The following is a 23992-nucleotide window of genomic DNA, read 5'->3' on the forward strand; positions in this document are numbered from 1 at the left end:
GTCTGCTTGCCCTGACCTCAACCACATCTCATCTAATGGTGCCTGCTTGTAGTTAAACTGATTAACATATGGGGCATATGCACACCCTTCAACATGAAGTCATCAGTAAGAAAAACGTGTCCATACATTCCCTCACACATACACAGATGTACTTCATCCTGCATATGCATGCATTCAATTTCTTACGGCGGTTAGGTAAAATATGTTATGGGATGCATTACAGTAATGCCTATGCGTGTGCATGTCTGTACAGCTGCTGTACTGCCCGTGCGCTTGTCATTGATGTGTGGCTGGTGTCGTCAGTCTGTCTCTTTATTGCTTTAATGGTGTGGGGTTTGCCAGTACCACTCCGGGCCCCATTGATTTATGGGTAGGGTTGTCTCTGGAAGCACTGCAACGGTTTGGCAAAGTAAGAGGAGGTCTTTGGGTTATGTACACGATTTAGCGAAGAGGTGCTTTAGCTTCAAATGACATCCTTTTTTTTCGCCAACTTGGGGCATAATATAATTAGAAATGATTTTTTTTTTCACATTGCACAGAACTTTTGATATCGATCTGTGCTCATATTAATGGTCCCTCCTACCTTTTATATGACTCTATAAGTCTGCTGTCCCCTCGTTATTATGGGGCTACATGACTTGTTGTGATGGGTGTTTTTCTTGCTGCTGTGATTACATTGAAAGTTTATGTTCTATCCAACACAAGACCCAAATAAATGATTTCATACACCACATAGTGGACAACATAAAGCATAAAAATATCCATTAACTGCTCTCTTATCCTAAATAAATATTAAGAAAGGGTTTTTTTTAACTAAGGCTAATGAGCACTCAGTCTTCAACCTTCAGTGTTGCAGAAAGGGTATTTCCCTGCCTTTGCAGTGAATCCCTGGGGTATCTAGTTATTGAACTAAGCTTGCTGAATTCAGCATTCAAGATACCCTCACACTTATATAGACATAAAAGAAGGCATCTCTGAGTGCGTGGGACTCTGAGGAAGTGGGAAAAATACCACAATTGCCCCAAAAGCAATCTTAGTCTGAAGGATTCCATTCATTCTCTATATTTTGGATGAGGTTCACTCACACATTAACGACCCTGGAGGCAACTCTCTAGCTGCTTTCCGTCTCTTTTCATAACATTCTACTTTTGGCTTCATTCACTGACAGAGAACTGTGTCAAAAATATTCTTCAAGACCCAGTGTGTAGTATTTCAGGGGCTCTATGAGCAAAAATGTAATATTTTATTCACAACTACGTTTTCATTAGTGTGTAATCACCTGAAATATGGATATGAATATGGAACACAGTAGAAAGATAGTACGAGTAGATAAAGTTGACCCAAACCAAAAACTGGTTTTAGCAAGCCATTCCTGTTTTTACATCACCTGAGAGCCACCATAGTTCTGAGACCTTGTTTAAGTGTGGTAACGGTGCAAAACTATGGTAACACCAGCCGCAGTCTGACTCACATAAGTGCGGCTTAAACGCGGGTTTCCTACATACTGTCCCTTTAAGGAAAAGCTTTTACTCGAGCTGAAGACATTTGCCATTTATCCTTCACCTGACGAGCCGGGACTGACAACCAGCAGGCATGAAGTGCTTACTGAAGACACCCACCGCCCAGTTTATGTTACACTCACTGTGTCTTCTAATGAAAAAGGATGGGCAACATTTCTTCTTTCTCTAAACATAGAACTGTTCCGTTACACAATGATTTTCACTCAGATCCTCTTCAGATAAACAGTTAACCGCTCAAACGTGTTTGACACTTTTTGTTAAAAAAGGATTATGTTTTTCTGTAGTGTTTGCCCCCCCTCCCTCCTCCCTTTCTGCTCTGTGCTCTTGTCTGGTTGGGATCTGGTTTCTATCTTCATTTCTCCGTCCTCCTTACTTACTTTCTTTAATAAATGTTTAAATATGTCCCTGCAGGTTCGATGTAATTACAGTGCAGCATCAGCTCAGGTCCTTTGGGAAGGAGAGGGAAGAGAGAAAGGGGGGGATATGCATGCAAAAAGAGGAGGGGAGAGCTGTTCATTCTGAATGGCAGAGTAAGACAGATAGAGAGGTCCTTGCAATTGGAAGGGTGAGAAAATTAGATAGGTAGACGGAGGAATTTTATTAAACAAAATGAGAACGTCAGCTGACAGCTTGTCCTTCAGCATGTCCTTACATAAGTCTGTTCAGTGTGTGTGTGTGTGTGTGTGTGAGAGAGAGAGAAGATGTGGATTTAATGGGAATCTTACACTTTTATTGTGAGAAGTCTTGTGCCTTTGTAAGGTTACATCCCCTATTGAATCATTTATTTGAGGAATGAAAATATGACAAGCATGCATGTCGTTTCTCTTTTGAACATCCTGTCCTAGTGTGTGCTGTCCATGGTGCTGAATTCATTGGCAGGAGAAGTCGGGATGCAGTGCTCCAGCTAATCCAGATACCTGAGCTTTGGGTGTCGTTCAATACTGAGAACCAATCAGATACCAGCGTGTAATTAGTTAGTTGTACATCAGGCTCGACTCAACCATTGCTTTTATAACTCTGTGAAGCAAAATGTAGTAATAAATATATAATCAAGTTTTACATATTAAAATAATAAATCTTACAAACAAATTTGTTAAAAATCTACTTTATAATGTGTATAGTATATAAATAGAATTTAATAGATCCGATCCAGCTGTTGGAGCTAGTATCGGCCCCCGTATCAGTATGTGGCCATCCCTCAGCAGAAAAGCTACGACGCTTGAGCAGGAGACTAATGACAGTCCGTATGAAGGTCTTAGATTCATTTTTGCCTCAAAACCTTGGAATTTGAAAAGGAGATGAAGAATATAGGAATATATTATTATTATTATTATTATTATTATTATTATTATTATAATTATTATATACATTTGCATTTTAGAAAATATTTTTTTTTTGGGGGGGGGGGGGGGGGGGGCACATTGCTGGAGAATATTTCCCAAAAATGTCTGATCCTTACTGAAACTGAAAACAGAAAGAGAAAGAGAAAAAGACAGGATACAAACTAAAATGATCTGATGTCACAGTACATTTTTTCTAGCCTCGCTGTCATCACTGTGCTTAGGTTTCACTGTTTGGACTGACTGACTGTAGAACCGGGGCTTACAGGCCTCCAGTCCCCTCTCAGTTTCAAGTGCTCCCTAGGACAGGCCAGTTTGAGCTGCTTGTCCTTCTAAGTTCAGCCAAAGAATAATTCCTCCCCCTCTCACATCACCAGCGTCGACATTATACAGAGAGACAGCTAAGTAATTGCCATCAAACTTTCCTGCTCGCTCCTCTTTCCCTGAGCAGTGGGGATGGGAGGGGTACAGTACAGTAGCAGCAGAAAATATGAACTGCATTCTGGCGGAGCACAGACCAGAAGCAGGGAGGCACCGCTATCGCAGTCCACTGCCACGGATCACAAAATGGGAAGGATCTGTTTGTAAATGCTCATTTTCACTCTGGAAAGGTGATTTCTGAAGACAGGACGGTTGTGTCTCTATAACAAGCCATACCGGCGAAGATTAATTTTTATATCTCGTGCATTGGGTTGGAGGATGTTATTGGGCTTCCTCAAATGAAGTCTCCAGCATCGACTCAGCAAGAGGAGGAGGCTAATTGGGCTGTGCTTTTTCTGTGATTTGGGATTTTGAAATTGTTTAAAAAAGGCATATCCTGTGTGAGAGGCATGCTATCGTTGGTTTTATTTAGATTGAATGGAAAGAAAAGCTAAAAGTACGGCGGGTTAGGTTAAAATCGATATAATTTAATAACAGCAATCTGCAATCTGGACGCTGTGGTTTCTGATCAACTGTTATGGCAGGGCCTAGACCTAATGGCTCGCTTTACAATAATGCTTTTGTGGTATTGTTGAAAGCAGACACTTCTAGAGCATATCCAAACTACTCTAGCCGCACACTTGGTGGGTGTGTATGTCATTTTGGGAGGTGAGCAGAGTTTGCTCCCAGTAGGCTATATCAACCACGATTTACATTTTGGGACTGAAGCAGAATGTTCATGTCCGTGTGGTACGCCAAAAAGATGGGCAGCCGGTTCCTCAACAATGTACGGAAGGCCAAGAAACATCGACATCATAAGATGGTAGGCATGTTTTTAACATGTTTACTCAATTTTCTTTCTCCACTATGGCTGTACCTCAACATATTTGGGAAAGCTTAGTGAAAATACGATTTTGCTTTGTGGCTCAGAGGTGGTGGTGCTTAAGCTTATGTTTGATTATGTTATGTGTTTTGTTTATAGAGGCTATGGCTGCACTTAGGGTGCATGATAGATATTTTAAATCACAGTGAGCCTGAGTAATCAAATTTGGTAATACTAATCAAATCCTGCTACTGCCCAGGCTGTGTGTGTGTGTGTGTGTGTGTGTGTGTGTGTGTGTGTGTGTAAACAGATGTTTGTGCGTCCTCCTCTAATGATGTGATGGTGCAGTTTCTTTTATTCAATAATCCAACAGACAAGGTGCTGTGAGTCTCCCACTAACTACAGCCACCAATCCCATGACCTGCACACATTCCGAACTTTTCCTGCACTCCATAGATATATGTAGGGTTCAATAAGAAGCCAATAAGTGAGCAATGTGCATGTGATGTCCAAATTAATCTCAGTCCACTAAAACCCACACACAAGCACAGAGGCAGCTAATTCATCAGCCATCCAATCTGTCACATGGCGACACATTAAAAAATGCTTGAGCCTTGTCTTCTTATTCACATGTCTTCAACAACCTTACACAGCCCTACGGTAAGACTCAGTCTGGAGTATTTGGTACTGTTATCTGTCAGAAGAGGAGCACTTTAGATACACACTAAAAGAGTGCAATACCCCAAAATCACCTTGTCTATATCAAACACTTGCCAATTGCTAGTTTGACATTGCGTGTATTTCAATAGAGGTCATTATCTTTCTTATTGACCGGATGGCTTTTACGTGTAAAAGGCTTTCCAGCTTCTGCAAGGTGTGCAGGACACGCAACGTTAAAGCCCCTCTAATGCAACCTTTGGTTTGTATCCAGTGCCAGCTCACACGTGACATCATCCCCTCTGAGGATAATGAAGTATTCTTCGCACGTTAATCTCAACAGGAAAGGCAAAGACAGCACTAGATGTTTTAAATACCCTTAGGCTTAACTAAACAGGTGAATGTTGTTATTATCGGCGTTATTTTTTATCTGCGTTATTTTGCCTAATTTGACGAAAACGTCGTGTTCGACTGAAAGCGACTAGAGGTGTGAGCGTGCACAGAATGTTTAATGAGCCTCGGAGAATCCTGCATGTATGCAGGCACATATGCACTGAGCAGTAAAGATTGATCAGATTATCTGAAAGTCTTGTGATTCACATATTCTGAAGGGAGCGTGTACAGTGTGTAGTTACATATTTAACAGAGGCTGAAGCTCATGGTTTGCAGCGCTAAATAACCATTACTGAGTCTAACTCTAAATAGAAAAGGAAATTCATGTAAACACGTTGATTCACTTTTTTGCTGCTCTGTTGTTTTTGCCTTAGCTAGGGGGAAAATAATTAGATATATTCTTTTATAAATGAAATTATGAAATCACAAAGCACTATAGCATGATCTGGAAATAAATAAATCAGGTTTATTTGTCTTTGAATATGCACATTCTGGCACTTGCTCGTTGTGTATAAATCCATCAAGAGGTAAAGGTCTGAGTGTGGATGGATGGTGAAGCTGCCTGTACAAACATGGCAGAGAACGGGTTAGCTGAATAGGTGGTGCTAAAATATAGGTGGGCAAGAGCAGCCAAACACTGTAAATCCTAACAACCGCGACGTTGAACGACTTGACAGAGCAAGGCGAGGGAGAGAGGGCTCTGTCAAAATCCCTGCAGGGAAACTGCCTGCACTGGGCTTAGATTTCTGCTGGCTATACTCATTATTTCTGTCTCTAGATAAGGATGAATTTGACGTAATGTTCAGCAGCACGGCCCGTTGGCCACAGCTACACGGTGAAGTTCAGCACAGGCGCTGTTATAATCGAACAGTGTGTGCCGAGTGTGGCGTATTGTGGAGGGCTGGCGATGATTTTTCTTCTTTTCCTCGTGTGGATGAGTGTTTCCTTATAATGGCAGCTATATTTAGCATCATTCAACTTGATTAATAATGAGAAAAGGGGGTTGGAGCACAGGAGAGTGGTCTTGGTAAAGAACAGGGTTTTTACACTACATTATGAAATATTGCAGGAAAATAAAAGAAAGGTGTTGTTATTCACCATACACTCATTTATATAAAATAAAGGACAGAATTACAGAAATCCGGATCAGTATAATGATGAAATACAATTTAATAGCACCACAAACTGCAAACATGCAGTTAAATCACCCCCTCTCTAAAAGAGTGTCAACAAAAACTCATTATACACTTCATGAAGGATTACTGCAGGACTGTTGCATTAGTTTTATCTAGGTGTACCTAATAAAGTGGCAATACATATCACTGTAATAATCCATGCAAAAACAGTTGGCTTTCATTCTTTGAGTTCCCATGACATCTTAAATCTAGAGCAACAGACTGAGTGAAAGAAATAACTTCTCATTACATCACATAACCCATTACCCACGCTGGGTGAGAGTACATGATTTTTCTTAAAAGCTCAGAGACTGTTCAGTTGTTTGTTTGTGTGTGTGTGTGTGTGTGTGTGTGTGTGTGTGTGTGTGTGTGTGTGTGTGTGTGTGTGTGTGTGGGTCTGAGCTGTCATGTCTGTGAAGGTCAGCATGCTGATTTTATGCTGCTGTTTGCTACTCTGTAAGCACTTCAGATGCACAGCGCCTCTCCAATGCTAATCAGCGTAGCACAGAACAATGACAGAAATGAACGCAGGAGCTTTGTTCTCCCAAAGAGTACTGCGCATTAGCATCATTCAACATCAGATACCTTGATGATGATGGTGAATCAATGAAAGGATGGGCTTATATATTAGAAAGAGATTAAAAGGAGAGGAATAAGAATAGTGTGTAGAGGTTAGCTGTCACCTTAAGATGAGCCGACAGAGAAGAGTCCCTGGCAGCAGGTAAACCCAAACCACATCAAGGCCAAAAACTCTCCTCTCATTGGCTTGTTGTCTTGAGAGATCTATTTTAAAACAACTGGCGGGTGGGAAGCAGAAGGCCGTGTACATAGTATTCACTGGTGTCACTTACCTGAGCTACACTGTAGTTCAACCAAGCTAAACCAAAGACCAAGAGGTGGGGCATGAATTATTTGTGTGTGTCCATCATGGTTGGATAATAACAAATGGCATTCGAGCAGTGCTGTCTATCCTTTAGAGTGACAGCCATAGTGAAAACACAGCTAAGAGGTAAAATGGCCATCAGTCCTGGCTGTGACTGTAGGTTCAGGGATATACTGAGAGCTCATCCAGGATCTTCATCTCTGATGTTCTGCCCTTAATAATGTGTCTCTTCTCTCTGCCTCCAGGGAAATACTCCTCCAGTGGTGGTGAACACCGACACACTCGATGGCTCCCCATATGTAAGGATTATGTTTAATCTTCCCTTTATTGTATTGTTACGTTAGACTCAACTTAACCGCCTTCGTGTTCAGTCCGTTTTTATCAGTAATTCCATTCCTTTCCCAGCATCCAGGTAGGTCTTTGTGCATTGTTTTAATCTGAATAACGGCAGTAATTAATTGTACCACTTTTTAATTAAAACTAGGTTTCTCTGTTTGATACACATGAGACTGAATAGAAACAGTGCTTGAATTTGATTTCTTTAATGATGCCTTTTCTCAAATGAAAGCGGTGAAATGTCTTGAACATATTGTCATGAATTGTAAGGGATTAGAGAATAAGGCTTCTCAGAGAAAAGCCTCCATGCTCCCACCACAGACCAGTATTTCTGCACCACTACAGCACAAAGAAAAGTTGTTTTCTAGGTCAGACACCAAAACAGTGAAGTCTGAGGTTCTTTAAATTCCCTCTTCCGCTGGGACTTGCTTTAATTGCAGAGGTAAAGCCGATGTGTAGTGGAGTTGTTCAGCCGGAAGGCTAACTAAAGAGCGTTGCTGCTATTTTCAACCAGGTACTGCATTGGTCCACACATACAGCAAAGACGAGCAGAACAATTCTGGAGAGACTTGTGTGAAACTTGTGTTTAAGAGATGCTATAATTAGACACTGGTGTGATAATGCTGTGTTCGGGAGCTGATGGGAAATCCCCCAAGCAGAACTTCCGAGTCACTTGATGAAGCAACACATTATGATCAAACCAGGGGGCAAACGTTGAATTAGCTGACTATGGGATGTAAACCATTATTTTTGCTTATAAACCAACAGTTAAGCTTGTATAATTATTTAAATAAATGTCAAATCTATTTGTCTTCAAATTACGCTATAAATCTAACATCATTTTCTGACAGGTGAACGGGACAGAAGGGGAAATTGAATACGAGGAGATCACACTGGAGAGAGTGAGTCTGTGAAATCTTTTAAACATCTGTATGCAACAGACAAGGAAAAATTATAGTTTGAAATATGTCTGTCTCCAATCTCTAAAGTCACCTTTACATGCCACATGCCTAGTGTGGATAATAATAATGTGATTTTGTTTGCATTTGCAGGGTAACTCAGGCCTTGGCTTCAGCATAGCAGGAGGAACAGACAACCCTCATGTGGGCGATGACCCCAGCATCTTCATCACTAAAATCATACCTGGAGGAGCCGCGGCTCAGGATGGCAGGCTGAGGTAAAAACCCCACACAAAGCCAGCCTTCAGGCATTCATCTTCCCACATTCAACAAATATAAAATCCAACCATCAAAAAAGCCCATGGGCCCATTAGTCCGACTCGGGTTTCAGATAAAAGAAATGCTGCTCTGCTGCTTCCATTCACCCTGCCTTCTCTTTTGAATTCACTGATTCAGCCAGTCACTATTTCTACCAGCAAACACACTAAGAGAAAAAGCCAAAGTAGAACTTCACCTCTTCATGTGAAGTCTGAAGTATTGTACCACAGCACTGCAACCTATTGACTGTCAGCCCTTCAGCATCAAAGTTACATCAGAGAAGACCTGCTTGTTAAATTCAAGATCTAATGCCTCAGCCCAATATCCAACTAATAATCTACTACTTTTATAGGTTTATCAACTAGTTTCTTTTCTTTCACCGTTTGTATTTTGTTCTAAAATGTAAACTACGTAGCTATTGTAATATCACCTTTTTGGTTTTTCTGTGAGGGTTAAACGAGTCTGATACACAACATTTATGGTAAAATATTTCTTATTTTAAGGATATGCTATTGAATATGTAAGGACACGGCAATAAACTGCAAAGAATAAGGCATACTTCTCGTCCTTGGCGTACAGTTGACCTATAAACGTCCATCTGAAACAACTTCAGGGTATAAAACAGCCCTGGAGAGAATACTTATATTTGCCTGAAGGCAGTGGGGGGGGGGGGGGGGGTTTCTTGGCCTTTTCTTTCTGCTATGAGCAATATCTTAACTATCTCGAGGTAAATACTGATTCTTACAACTACTAGCATTTTAAAAAATGGAATTCCTTGAAAACCTTACAAAACCTACAATTTACAGGTGTATAATTTGTGTTGCAGATGTTCTTTAGTCTCGACTTGATGATTCAAACACAAAAAGATTCTTTCCAACTTTCACATTCAGTGACTCAGTGGATCCTTTGATTTATTCAAAAATGAAAGTGTGGTTTAATAATGCTAATTTGGAATATTTTATGCAGTACGTACATAAATTGTTCTTTATAGCTTCATAAAGGTTGTCCTTATGAGCACAGAGCAACAGGGAACATTAAAGGATGCTCAATGGTGGAGTTGCACTACAATTGCCTTAACTTTTGTTGACTGTATGATAAAATGTGTTCTTCTCTCCAAAGAAATATGCAAAAATATATTACAAAAAAAGCCTCATAAATAATATGCAGCTCAGACTTTGTCATGTAAGTTCCTTTGTATAAAGATGTCAGTAGCCATTGGTTCCCTTTGGAGGTTGCTTTAGTGATGTGTCACACTTCAATCAGGAGAGATGTCATTGAAAGTGTGGCGTAAGAGTAATTAAACTCATGTATTTGATACAGTGTGCACACTAGGAAAAGTTGAAGAATTATGTGAGGAGTCGTAGGCAATTAGACTCCATCTTGGCATCATCATTTTAAGGGGGAGGTGATGCCATGAGAAGTGTACACGAACATTCCCCCTGATGGAGACTAGACACTGATGAAGGGGTGAAGAAGAGTAGCTGAAAATCTGGGCGGATGTGATGTGGAGGAGGACTTCTTATGAGCTCAGTGGACGTGGTGGTTGTGATGGAATCTGTGAGTGAATGGTGTGGAGGATGGTTGCGTCGACTCGACATTGAAATGACAACTGACAGCAGCGGAGAAAGGAAGAGTTTTAAAGTTTGACAACAACAAGATGATTGGCTCTCAGAGGTCGCAGCAAATCTCACTGGCGAATCACTTAGTTGAACCCAGAGAAGGAGGGAGTGAGGGAGAGAGAGAGAGAGAGAGAGAGAGAGAGAGAGAGAGTGTAAATTAACTGAGCAAGCATGAAGATAGTCTTCCTGATTGAAGTTTTGCTAAGCTTCATTTGTTAAACCTTTTCCAGCCCTCAAGAATTATTTCAGTCTTACAAGATTTTACACCCTATAATTTTCATGGCCATGAAAATCAATTTTAAACACTTGAATGGAATAGTGATAAGTAGAGTTTTACGCCCTTGGAGGATGAAATGTGTGCATCTGAAAATAGCTATTTCATCAAAATCTTCTTTGCTTGAAAATCAGCTTCTCTTCTACACACAGGCTGTCACTTGCACTTCAAGTATCAACTCCTCATTTTCAGGAATGGTTAACGCATAGACAGCTATACCGCAGCTAACCCTTGGGCTAGATCAAGCAGAGGAGTTTATACCCTTGTTAATATCGGACACTGCACATTTGGGGAAAGGGCCAGATGTCTGTGGTGAAACTGGATCCCCAATGCTGCGACAGTTGGAGATCGACTGCTCCTGACCTCATCTGGTGGAGGCTTACACCAGATTTCCTTTCTCTCTCCCTCCCTCAGTGTGAACGACTGCATCCTATTCGTGAATGATGTTGATGTGAGGGAGGTGACACACAGCCAAGCTGTGGAGGCCCTAAAGGAGGCAGGTGCTATCGTCCGCCTCTATGTTCTCCGCAGAAAACCAGCAGCAGAGAAAGTCACGGAAATCAAACTCATCAAAGGGCCTAAAGGTATGTTGAAGCCTGGACTGGTGTACAGCACCACCACTTTTATGTGGGATTAAGATTCCTTTCAGCAAGCTAAACTGTACCCTCTGGAATTAGTCTGCTCTGTGTTAACCCATATGTCCTTTACTCACTCTCTGTCTTCTTCGCATCACTCCCCTTTTCCAGGATTAGGTTTCAGCATTGCTGGAGGGGTGGGTAACCAGCACATACCAGGAGATAACAGTATCTATGTCACCAAGATCATTGAAGGCGGAGCAGCTCATAAAGATGGGCGCCTGCAGATCGGGGACAAGATATTAGCGGTGGGTCATTCATATAGACTAACTACCAGCATGGAGAGATAAATGCCAACACATATTACACATGTCAGTGATAGCCTCACAGTGTCACCTTTTAAGCACACACACACACGCACAGTCACGTGTGTGTGTGTGTGTGTGTGTGTGTGTGTGTGTGTGTGTGTGTGTGTGTGTGTGTGTGTGTGTGTGTGTGTGTGTATGAGCAGCATTTATGTATAAAGAGCCAAGGTAAATTACAGCTGTAATTTTCATTACTTTCAAAATATGTTATTAGCTGTGTAGGATGGGATTTAAATGTTTAACTGGAGTGTTGCCACAATGTGTCTCAAGCAGCATTCATGCCATCTGCTGGAGAGCAGAGAGACTGTAAGGTAGCAAGCTGATGGCAACACCAGCAACTTCAAAATGGTGCTTTGTTTCTCTATTGAATGGTGTCTGAGCTGGTGTTTCACCCCTAAATGTGCTACGGCAACATGTTTCTGCTCATTATGAATGTGGTCAAATTTACATTTACCATCAGTGACTATAAATTATATGTAATAATGTTGGCAATATTAACACATAGAGCTAGTTAAGAGTGGAAATTAGCATAGACTATTACTTTAAAGGAGTCATCACCTGGTTTTATACGTATCCAGCCCCCCTTGGATCGCTTTGGATCAATTCGTAAAACTTATTAGAAAAAAAAAAAAAAAATTTAATCAAACATTGAGCTTGTTCTGACCCTTTTTCGTACCGCGATTTTATCACGCGAGATTACGCGCGAGGTTTTGACTGGTCCGGATGTGCATTGTATAATATGTAATGAGGCGCGCGTTGATTCGCCGCAGGAAGGACAGAGCCGGGGGGGCTTGCCTGCATGCAGACTCCAAAACATAATGGCGGCGCTTCGGCGATTTCAGGTAGCGGACGGGGCGGGGTTGGGTGGTGAAAGAGGGGTGGGCTTATGCAAGTAGCCGCCACGGTGACGTCACCGAAGGCGCAGAATCAAAATCTCGTGCTTTAGGAATGCACACCCTTGTGTGCTATTCCTGTTCGGAAAAAGAGCAGAAGCGAAAAAACGGCGCCACTTTCAAACTCCAGCCTTTCAGGCAAGTTTCAACTGAGGTCAAACACAGATATGCATGTTTTAACAAGAGAAATTGCGATTTCCAGGTGATGACTCCTTTAAAGGCTCCCAATCCAAAGGGGACCCCAAGCTTTATTTTTGGTTGAGCTGATCTTGACCTATCTAATCTGATTAATGCTTAGTTAGCAATGTCTCTTATCATTTCCAGAGCAAAGCATTAATTTTACATTGAGCAGTTAATTCTACCTTGTGTAAGATTTAATTTGAGGTCAGCGTGCTGTAACAAATCAGTTTACACCTATTGTTTTCACTTTCATCACTAAAATTATACAATTTAGAATTATTAATTTAGATAGAGAGGTTTCTTTTACAAGTCTATGTCAATTTGATCCGTTGGTGTTTTCTCTGCAGAGCGGCGATACGTTAAAAACGTACTGAGCCTTGTGCTGTGCAGTCCTGAATTTGTTTCCCTGCTTGTTGTGAACAATCAGGTGAACAACGTGTGTCTTGAGGACGTGATGCATGAGGATGCGGTGGGCGCTCTAAAGAACACAGCCGAGGTTGTGTACCTCAGGGTGGCCAAGCCCAACAATCTGTTCCTGACAAACTCCTACAACCCTCCGGACCTCACCAGCAGTAAGCCACTCTTCAGACCTGAAACAGTAGTCAAAATGAGAGTATGGGATATCTTGTTATTTCTAAAATCACTAGAGATGGCTGTGGGAGTTATGTGAAAAAGCTGAGGGTTTTTATTTCCCCCCCTTACAAAAACACAAAAACATTTTGGGTGACTTAATTAAATTATGCCTTTGTAGTAAAATAATCTGAGCATGGTAACACTCTTTGTGCAACAGGATTTCATACATAAAGAAAATATCACATTCCGCAAGTGAATTTGGTGGAAAATCCCATTTATTATGTCTCTTTTGGTGTTGTGTGTATTTTTCCAGCATATTCCCATATGGACACTGAACTCAGCCACCCCAACTATCTTGGGTCAGATTACCCACAAGCCCTCACTCCAACCTCACCTAGTCGGTTTTCTCCTGTTCTACATGGCATGATGGGAGACGATGACATCCCCAGGTGAGCAATGATCCTTCAGCTAAACATGTAAATGTATTATTATTGGCACTATTAGCAGTAGTAGTAGCAGTTTGCAATGTGCATAATATCATTGATAACATGACTTTCCTCTCTCCTCCATCTTCCAGGGAGCCTCGCAGAGTTTTGATCCACCGAGGCTCCACTGGTCTGGGATTCAACATTGTTGGAGGAGAGGATGGGGAGGGAATCTTTATCTCTTTCATCCTAGCAGGGGGGCCCGCTGACCTCAGCGGAGAGCTGCACAAGGGCGATCAGATCCTCAGTGTAAAGACTTTTAACTTCCTAAAGTTGTCCCACACACACACACATACAAACACACATTGAAGGTATAATATGCAACACCTTCTTAAAAAAACAATGTGTAGACCGATAATCCCTATCAATCATCCCTTATGACCTACTAGAAGTGTGCTTTGGCAGAGTCTGTATCCACAGAGATCCTGCCCTCTGCCTGTATTTTCCATTTTCTTCCTATTTTGCTGTGTTTGGGACTCTTCTGGGGGGGTGGGGGTGGGTAAACCCCCAGCTAATAAGGAGGCCATGCAGCCCGTTGTAATTCCCAGGTCAAACACTGCCGCTTTACCTCTGCACCTCGGCCTACCGAGGCTCAAAGACCTCACAGGCCACAGCACGATGAAGCGTGCTTGGGCTGCATAAATCCCAAATGCAGCACCTTCCCACAGGTTTGTGAGGAGGTGTGGAGGTGTTAGAACATAACTCATAGCTTGAGAGAACACCACAGTGCTCTGTTCCCCTCTCTCTCTCTCTCTCTCTCTCTCTCTCTCTCTCTCTCTCTCTCTCTCTCTCTCTCTCTATATATATATATATATATATATATATACTGTATATATATATATTATTGCGCCGGAGAGGAGGGGCACATTTTAAATGCTCTCATTACAAACAGCAACCGACAATGACTACATATTATACCTTTAATGCATTGTAAGTAGCACTAGGTCATTTTTCAGCTGTGGTTGTTAACATATTGTAAATACATCAGGTGAACGGCGTGGACCTGCGTATGGCCACACACGAACAGGCAGCTGCAGCATTGAAGAACGCTGGGCAGACAGTAACCATCATCGCTCAGTACAGACCCGATGGTAAAGCAACAACTGTTATACATAACAAAGACATCTCTTTTCTATTATAACACAAGTTTTAAAAGGTCTTTATGGGTTTGTATTTCTGTGTTTCAGAGTACAGCCGGTTTGAGGCTAAGATCCATGACTTGAGGGAACAGCTGATGAACAGCAGTATGGGCTCTGGGACCACAACGCTAAGGAGTAACCCAAAGAGAGGCTTCTACATCAGGTCTCACACACAAATGCATCTAAATTTGCACACACTAACGCTGTGTTAAGCACATTTAGCCAAAACAAATTTAAATGATATGCTTTGTTAAAGTAACCAGCAATCTGACATTTATAAGCTTACAATCAACGCAGCCTTTTTAGGAACAGAGGACATTTTTGTGTGAAATGAATGGATTGCTCTGCATTTACAAAACAGAATCTTTTGTGGCATCGTCATATATTTAGTCATAATTTGAGCAAAGTGAGTCATCCACTAAAGTGCTGTTATGGTGCCAAATGTTGTTTTAAAAATTATGGAGTAACTACAAAAGCCTTTATATAGCTGAAATGTTGCGTTTTGAAAGTGAGAATGTGAGTCATAAGTCACCGGAGGGAATGTGATTATTAGAAAGAAATGATTAACTGTAGACACTGCAGACTAAGTGGGGCAAGTCAGAGAGGCTCTGAAGTTGTGTGAGTGTAAGCCACAACAGAGAGATAAAATGGCAACGCAGTGGTACTATGTACAAGAAATCCCAATAAACTACATACCAGGAAGAGAAATGTACAGTGTGTAATTTGGGATATTGTCCAATGTCGGCTGTGTGAGTAGAATAGGAGTTCAATTAATTCAAAAAGTCTAATGAGCAGAGTCCATTCCCCCTTTAAAAAAAAACAATTTTACACAATTTGGCCTTTTCATGTTTTTTTTTAAATGGCCAAGATTTATAGCTTATGTAGGTCTGACTAATGGCTCAAACCTTTTAAGAAAAAGGATTATCTGAAATGTACACAGACAAAATTAATGGAACAATTAATGATCAATTACAGGCTGTAAGGCCACCCGACCCAATTGGCATATCTTTAAGAAACTCAAGTTAGTGTTCAGTCCTGGGTGAACATAATATCCATACAATGTGCAGGCTACATTAAAGGCTCCAAACTGTACAGGAATAAATAACACACACTTAGATGCAAAGCATATGTCTGAGCTAAGCTGCTAACACAGTCCAACAAAGTCTGGAGACACCACAGTACCACTCACACTGGCTTTATAGGTATCTTGTATATTTACTGTAATGTCATCATCCCATGCCCATCTCTGTTTCAGCACCATGAACAGCGTCACCAGCACACCAACCAACCAGCCACACGGATATGACATAAACAGATTAATGCAAACTATAAATTATGTTCCTAATAATTATCACAAGCTGTGCAACAGGCGACAAACCGAAAACCCTGTCACAGTTCACCAACAAGTAAAAGGAATATGGGTCTTACCTTTAGGAGAACGTCTTACTTGATGTGTAAACTGTTACTTCAGTCCTCAGCAGGTCCAGGTGTAACTCAATGATCATATGGGTTTTAGCAACCTATTGACGCCGATAACCACCCACAGCTCAGAATGTCAAGACTATTCTTTTGAGTGGAGTTATCGACACGTTGTCCCGTTGCCATTTTATTGTAGTTTCCCTCCAAAAAACCCTCCAGCAGTCTGCTTCTCCCGTGGTCCGAGTTCCGCCTCATTTGTATTCTGTCGATAAAAGCTAGTTTATGCTTCATTATAGGCTTACTACGCATCCGTAATAGCGTCACCTGTCTGGCTCCTGTTAGCGAAGCTAGCTTAAACCCGTTGAAGAGAAACGTTAGCTCGGCTCCAGGTGAGTGTACCTGCTGCTGTTCTTCGGGGCCCAGAAGTCTTGCTCTTGTTTGTTCTCGGACTAACAGGCGGAAAGTATCTAACCGTGACGTAGACTACTTTACCTATCATTGAACTGAATGGCTAGATGACAGAAGCACCTACCAAAGGCTTTCTGTGCTAAACGTAGCTTAGCTTTTTAGATGGAGGCTAGAAATAAATAAAAAATAGAGGTTAGAGGACTCTTTTCATCAACACTTCGGCAGTAGAACTTGCGCCAGATACGAGCAATCAATCAATCACACGTTAAAAAACGACAAGTACCGGTATGAATCCAAAATGGCGCAGGATTTCTTCTTTACATAGCGACCGGAGTCACGAATACAAGCACGAGCGCTTTGTGCTGCCACTAGTGGCCGGAAACAATATTGCAATCGTGTGCTCTCTTTTTCTTTCTTTTTCTAGTATCTAATTGCTTGTTTGTTTGTTTTTTTAGTCTTTATGAAAAACTTAAACTTATGTTTTGGTCACAGAATGTTGGTGTTTAAGTGGTTGTATATAATTTCAATAATTTAAATTTAGTGACTGATTTTGAATTCTTCCATCACCTAGGGCTCTTTTTGACTATGACAAGACTGCAGACTGTGGCTTCCTCAGTCAGGCACTGGGCTTCAGGTTTGGGGATGTGCTGCATGTGTTGGACTGTGGGGATGAGGAGTGGTGGCAGGCCCGTAAGGTCAGCCCCCAGAATGAAGCTGAAGAGGTCGGCTTCATCCCTAGCAAGCACAGGTCAGACTTTTCCCTGTGAGTGAGCGTGCGAGGTCTGATTTTTCTTTCATTGTGCGTCAACAATTTCTAACTGGGTTAAACTCATATTACACTTCCTTGCTCTGTCTCCGAAGTTAAATATCTTTGTTCTTCCTCCTCATCTCTACAGGGTGGAGAGGAAAGAGTGGTCTCGTGTTAACACCAAAGAGAGGGTAAGTTCATACACCGGAGCTGTTTGAATGAGTTGTGTCTGTCAAACTGCCTCCCAGTGGGTAAATCTATGCTGCTGTGGTTTCTGTTGCAGGACCATGGTCGAGACAGCTTGAGCACTCAAGGTGATTAGCATGAAGCACAAATGTACTGTGTAGTGAAACTGCAAGCTACCATTTATACATGTATACTAGCTGATCACTGGGCAGCAACAGCAACAGCAGTATATTTCTTTTTTATTTACAAGCACATTGATGTGTAAATAGTCAAAGAATACAGCCACACACTGTACTATCCATGACCACATTGATAGCTCAACTGGAGGTGACTGCCATCTGCCAATAACTGCAATTACAGAGCAGGCCCTTCCTTTGCCCTACTCTTTGGCATTGCTGTCATCTACAAATGCATCAACGCCAATTTGTGTACATTTCCCAGGCTGCCAAATATAAACAAATATAAATTATTTTCCTCTGGACTGTAGTCCAAAGAACAACTTAATTCCTCCTACTCTTGTCAATACCAAACATCTGATATACTAGCTGCGACATCTGAAAAGAAAAACCCATTCGCTACACATAAACACAGACTCATAAACCTAAATATAATTTCTAATGGTGAAATGTTATTTGCCTGAATGCTGAATGTTGTGTCCTGTCACCAGGGAGAGATAAAACCTCACAAAGTTATGAGACTGTCACCCAAGTGGAAGGTAAGGCCATACAGAAGTCCCACTATTCAGGCTTTATATCACATTTCATTTTTGTTTTACTTCACTTTTCTGAATGCTCCCACTCTCTTTCTACTTTCTCTTCACGCTAAGTTCATTATGCGAGGCCCATCATCATTCTGGGTCCTGTGAAAGACAGGATAAATGATGACCTGTTGTCTGAGTTCCCTGATAAGTTTGGATCTTGTGTCCCACGTAAGTAATTATGCTGTCAGTCACGGAGACTGATCTGGTATTCTGTATTTTATTCTCATGTCACTGCTGCCACCTGCAGCCATTTTAGGGTGATGTCTGCATAAAAGGCTTCATCCCCCCCAGCGAAGTAATTGCTTTAATTTTGAGATTCAAAGTGTACGTGCTGCTTTTATTGTTTCCTTCTTCCCCTGACAGACACCACACGGCCCAAGAGGGAGTATGAGGTGGATGGGCGGGACTACCACTTTGTGTCGTCACGGGAACAGATGGAGAAGGACATCCAGAGCCATCGGTTCATCGAGGCGGGCCAGTACAACAGTCACCTGTATGGCACTAGTGTCCAGAGTGTCCGTGAGGTGGCTGAGCAGGTACGCAGGAACCTGTGCTACCAGGAAATAAGAATTAATGGCAATGATAGAAAAATAAAAACATTTCCAATCATTTTAAACAATTTGCTTAAAGACTTTTACAAATTATTAACACTGTAACAATGTATTTATTAATCCTTATCCTTTCTTTGCCTGCATGGTGCACAAGCAGCAGGGGAAACACTGCATCTTGGATGTATCTGCTAATGCTGTGCGTAGACTACAAGCAGCTCAGCTTCATCCCATCGCCATCTTTGTCCGGCCCAAGTCACTGGAAAATGTCCTGTATGTACTTCAAAAAGCACTCGATGCATTTTCTGAAATGTTTGGTTGGCAGACATGGAATATGCTGCACATCACAGAAGAATATGCGTTAGAATGAAGATTTTGTGTGTGAACTTCACAGAGAGATCAACACTCGGCTGACAGAGGAGCAGGCCAGGAAAGGAATGGACCGAGCCCTAAAACTGGAACAAGACTTTCTAGAGTGTTTCTCGGGTAAGAGTGGAAAGTTTGTGTATATTTGTCGTGAGCACACAGGAATGATGTGTACACACACGGAGCATGGGATTTCAGTAGCAATCTGGAATCATGTACAGGGTTTTGGTTTGGATTATAGCAGCATCAGATGGTAAATGTGAGCTAAGACACCCGTGTTGGCACTCAGCTGTACGCTAATCTATTTGATGTGGAGCGGTGATCCAAAAAAATCCTCCATTTTATGATTACCAGATTTTTGAAACGATAGGTTGTCCATATTTTAAGTTTATTGCTGCCACTCAAGTGCACACTTTAGAGGGTGATAATTATGTGCATTTCACTGCATCACTTTTTTCTCTTTTTTTAAAGTTGTTTTTAATGCCAACAAACGCCAATGATAAAACAAACCACGAAGATTAAAGACATTTTTCCATTTTAAGGCAGAGCTGAATGAGCCTTTGGAATGCCTCCTGGGAGGACTCGGGGCATTTTAACATTTAAGGGACACATTTAGGGCAAATCACAGCGGACGCTGGAACGGGGATGTGAGGTTTCCTCACAAATCCGCCCCTGTCTACAATTTAGAACAAATCGTGAACAGCTGTCATACGTGACATTTTAGAACGTGCGTGAGACTGAATAAATATGTGGGAGACATGCAGAATGGACATGAACATTGTGATTTCACACAATATTTACACTGTCATGCAATTGTATTTATAATTGGTTATCCCTCTCATTGTCTTGTGAACAAATCTGATAACATGTTTTTCCCCCTTTTGTCTCCCTCTTTCTTTCCACCCAAATGACTCCATTTCCCTTCTTTCTACTGTCCCTTTTTTCATTGCTTGCCTTTGTTTCTTGTCTTCTTCACCCCTCATTGTCCTCCCTCCCTCACACATCCTTTGTCCTGCTGCAGCTGTCGTGGAAGGGGACAGCTTTGAAGAGGTCTATCACAAAGTAAAGACAGTGATTGAGGAGCAATCGGGGCCTTACATCTGGATCCCCACTCGGGAGAGGCTGTGATGCTGCACCCGTCCGAACCACCCCTTTCTCACAACCACCAACCGACACCACCCTTCACCCTCACGGCCAAGCCAGCCTCGCCTGCCTGTCTGTCCTCCAGCAAAAGTCAGTGCTTAGGCAATCACTGAGAATGATACAGAGAGACAAATGCATACCAAGACAAACACAGAGACAGAGACAAACACAGGAAGTGACACAGCGAGGTAAAGAACGAAACCAAAAAAGAGACTCTGAGACAGATGTGACCGCAGCGATGTGTAAGAAGACTGAAAGAAAACGACTAAGCTAGTATTCCACCTTAATGAGGCAAAACTGAGTGTGGAGGCCCTGTTCATGCTCAGCATTAAAATGCATCTTGGCCACAAGTGGACAACTTTAATTACAGCCGTGACTGCACCGAAAACTGGGGGGGCGCAAACGTCCTAAACACAGTTGATTTAGCGCTGTTGACAATTTAGTGTGTAACGTGTGTTCTCCCTTTTTTCAGATGCAGTCGCGGTTTCCCAACAGATTAAAAGCAAATGTGAAGCGAAATCCAATCACTAGTGATTAGTTGAAAGATTGCAGATGCATTCTGATGCCAGGTGTGAACTGCAGTCCATCTGCACCTCAATACGCTCCGGATGTATCTGGACATAGTTTGAACAGGGCTTGAAATAGAGTAGAGGGTGACCCAGCAAGTTCACGTCCCCCGTTGAACACCTCCACGCACCTATGTTTGAGATGAAGGTGCCCGAAAAGACTCTTTTTATATCACCTCCTGGCTTTCTCTCCTCCTCCTCCTCCTGTCAGCTCTGCCTTGTTTCAGCACAGGAAAGGGGGGAGACTGAGAACGGGGCACCGAGATCCTGCTGAGTCCCTCTTGATGAGGAGTCTTTTCTTGGCAAAGAGTCCCTTTTCTTGTGAATCTCCTCTGAGGGGCGAACTCAGAATAACACCTCAGTGACCAAGACTGACATTTGCTCAATCACCCATGTTCAATATTGCGAGGCATTATTTAAAGGCAGTTCAAATAATTATAATGATTAAAAACTCATATGCTGAATTTGTGCATGCATCCTCAAAGACAATGGAGACAGGAGACAAAAACAATGGAAAAATCAGACTTAAAAAGAAAAAAAAGAAGAAAAAATGCTTTAAAAAAAGAAAGAAAGGAAGTGGGGTGTGTTCTCCTTCTCCACCTCCTTATTGTGGAGGAGTTTTTTTTAGCATGTCTCTTGAAGGAAGAAGAGAGACACGGTCATGACAAATGGTCATGAGAGGCCAAACCTGAGTACAGGAGATGCTCTGACATATGTTTAGCCTCTGCTCTCTAATGCACACACACACTCTCACAACCACACACACACACACACACACACACACACACACACACACACGTAGAGTTGTAACCTCAGCTGTAACCTAGCACACTCCTCCATAGGGCAACGGGCTGTTCTGACCTGCTGGTCAGAATCCAGGATGATTGTTATCTCTCTAGGCACAAACAGCAGAGCTGTTAGCTTCATCACACCGCAGCCGACTCACTGATCACTCTTCCAAAACAATCCCTCAGCCGCAGACGTACACACACCGTTTCCAGTGGCCGCAGTAAAAGCCATGGTGTGTGTGTGTGTGTGTGTGTGTGTGTGTGTGTGTGTGTGTGTGTGTGTGTGTGTGCGTGTGTGCGTGTGTGCGTGGGTCTATATGTGTGTGTGTGATTCGTGTGTGGAGATTCCTCTGTGTGGGAGGAATAGGTCTTATTTTATTCTCTCTCTTCCACTTTTTCTCTGCTTCTTTCTCCCTCTTGTGTCCACACAAATTAAAGATAAGTCATGTTTAACAAATAAATGGCCTATATATATATATATATATATATATATATATATATATATATATCTTTTTTATGACAATTTCTAACGGGACTAAGTCTGTAAAAACCTCCAAACAATATTCCATTGATTCCTTTTGGTAATATTGCAGTTTGGTTGTTGAATTTACTCAAGTTCCCATGTTATTGTTGTAAAACATCAGAAAAAACGCGACACAGAAAGAAGTGAACCGTTGAATATGAAGCAGACCTCACACTCGAGCTTTGAACTGACATCTTTGACATGTTCTCGTGTACGTTGAAAACTCTATTGAAACACATGTACAATGCAGCTGTGCGTGTGTTTGTGTGTGTGAATGTGTGTGACTGTGTGCCTATGTGTGTTTGCTGCTTGTGTGTGTGTGTGTGTGTGTGGGGATGACATGAAAACATGTGTTGTGAATAAAATATAGATGATGCTATATGAGAATATCTATCCTTTATAACATCCACTGGTGGTTATAATGTATAATACATTAATGGGTGGTGTGTGTATGTGTGTGTGTGCCAGAGCGAGAGAGTGAGACACACACATGAAGATGTAGTGCAATACTGCTATGATGTTATGCAATGAAGATGGTTTTACGTGTGCGTCTTAAGATTTAAACAGTATTTATAAAGTTTGCACTGACGGCATTATATGCTACAGGTACCGGAAAGAAAACGACATGGACTCCGAGGTTTTATGAGCATGTGTTTGTATTTAACTTATAATTTGTTCTGAATTATAAGAGTGAAGGTGGAAGTATTGATGGAAGTGACCATTCATATTTATTGTTTGTTTATTTTTGTTCACTTGCTTCACAGCTTGTGAATGACAAGTATTACGTTTTTTGTTTATGATTCATTATTTATTTAGATCTGTCACAGGTTCCTCTCAAGTCTGTATATTTTTGTATTTTGTTTTGTTTTCTTTCCACATCGAGAGAGCTTCAGGGCCAGAAATGCTGTAAATATAATAGAGATGTTGGAGTGCTGTGTGGCTTTGGATTAAGCCGTTCACACTACTGAATTGATGCGTTGCGTTCAGGATCCATCAGAGCCACAGCCCACTTTAACTGATCAAACACAGAAACAACATCTGCATACACACACACACACACACACACACACAGATATCAGCACATTCATTTACATTGACACATTGAGAGAATCACAGAAACAACACATGACAACACATCCATGAATGGAATAATATGTTTTTCAATTTCTTTATTTGAGGGTTCAATGTATTTCTTAATATCTCCTCAGCCATCCGTATCATAGTGTGATATTCCTTATAAAATATATGAATTTTTACAGAAAAGACTGATTACAAAGTTACAACAAAGTCAACTGATGCAGAAAAATATATTTAACAATGACAGTATCAAGCAAAATAAAATGTTCCAGTTCAGTGAAGCGCTTGTTGTAAATTAGCTATAAAATAATAAAATGAATTTAAAAATGCTTTCTGAAAACGGACTCTGCAGCCTTGTTTTTATTTTTATTTATTTGTCTGTTGATGATTGGATGTCCTCACAGTTCCACAGGTGAAGGCTACATGAAAGCAACATTACGACCAGGGGAGGGCACTCATTCTCCATTTTCAGCTGCTGAGAGCTCTACTCAGCTGCATTTGCTCCACCACCTCCCCTTCTCTCATAGGGGAACCATTTTCTCTTTAGAAAAGCATGAGGAAGAAAATCCTTTCATTTGACTGCACGTAATGCT

The 23992-nt window shown here is 41.6% G+C and overlaps 1 protein-coding gene across 8 annotated transcripts in view; it reads left to right on the plus strand.

Annotated features, from left to right (window-relative positions):
- dlg4a (discs, large homolog 4a) overlaps positions 1-23739 on the plus strand; it is a 59116-nt gene extending 35377 nt beyond the window's left edge. For 4 of the 8 annotated variants that reach the window (XM_084029175.1, XM_084029173.1, XM_084029179.1 and 1 more), the window contains 19 exons: positions 7457-7510; positions 8399-8449; positions 8600-8724; positions 11072-11241; positions 11404-11540; positions 13098-13242; positions 13557-13692; positions 13821-13977; positions 14717-14819; positions 14916-15030; positions 17266-17457; positions 17591-17633; positions 17726-17756; positions 18296-18343; positions 18455-18556; positions 18752-18924; positions 19097-19209; positions 19331-19422; positions 20324-23739. In XM_084029175.1, the coding sequence (XP_083885301.1) occupies positions 7457-7510; positions 8399-8449; positions 8600-8724; positions 11072-11241; positions 11404-11540; positions 13098-13242; positions 13557-13692; positions 13821-13977; positions 14717-14819; positions 14916-15030; positions 17266-17457; positions 17591-17633; positions 17726-17756; positions 18296-18343; positions 18455-18556; positions 18752-18924; positions 19097-19209; positions 19331-19422; positions 20324-20430 (2094 nt within the window). In that variant the 3' untranslated portion in view covers positions 20431-23739. Of the gene's footprint in view, positions 1-3968; positions 4104-7456; positions 7511-8398; positions 8450-8599; positions 8725-11071; positions 11242-11403; positions 11541-13097; positions 13243-13556; positions 13693-13820; positions 13978-14716; positions 14820-14915; positions 15031-17265; positions 17458-17590; positions 17634-17725; positions 17757-18295; positions 18344-18454; positions 18557-18751; positions 18925-19096; positions 19210-19330; positions 19423-20323 lie in introns of those variants that run through there. The other 4 variants (XM_084029178.1, XM_084029174.1, XM_084029177.1 and 1 more) reach the window with 2 other exon arrangements.
- Positions 23740-23992: the final 253 nt, after the last annotated feature.

Source organism: Eutrigla gurnardus (genome assembly GCF_963514095.1).
Source record: "Eutrigla gurnardus genome assembly, chromosome: 15".
Classification (NCBI taxonomy): Eukaryota; Metazoa; Chordata; class Actinopteri; order Perciformes; family Triglidae; genus Eutrigla; species Eutrigla gurnardus.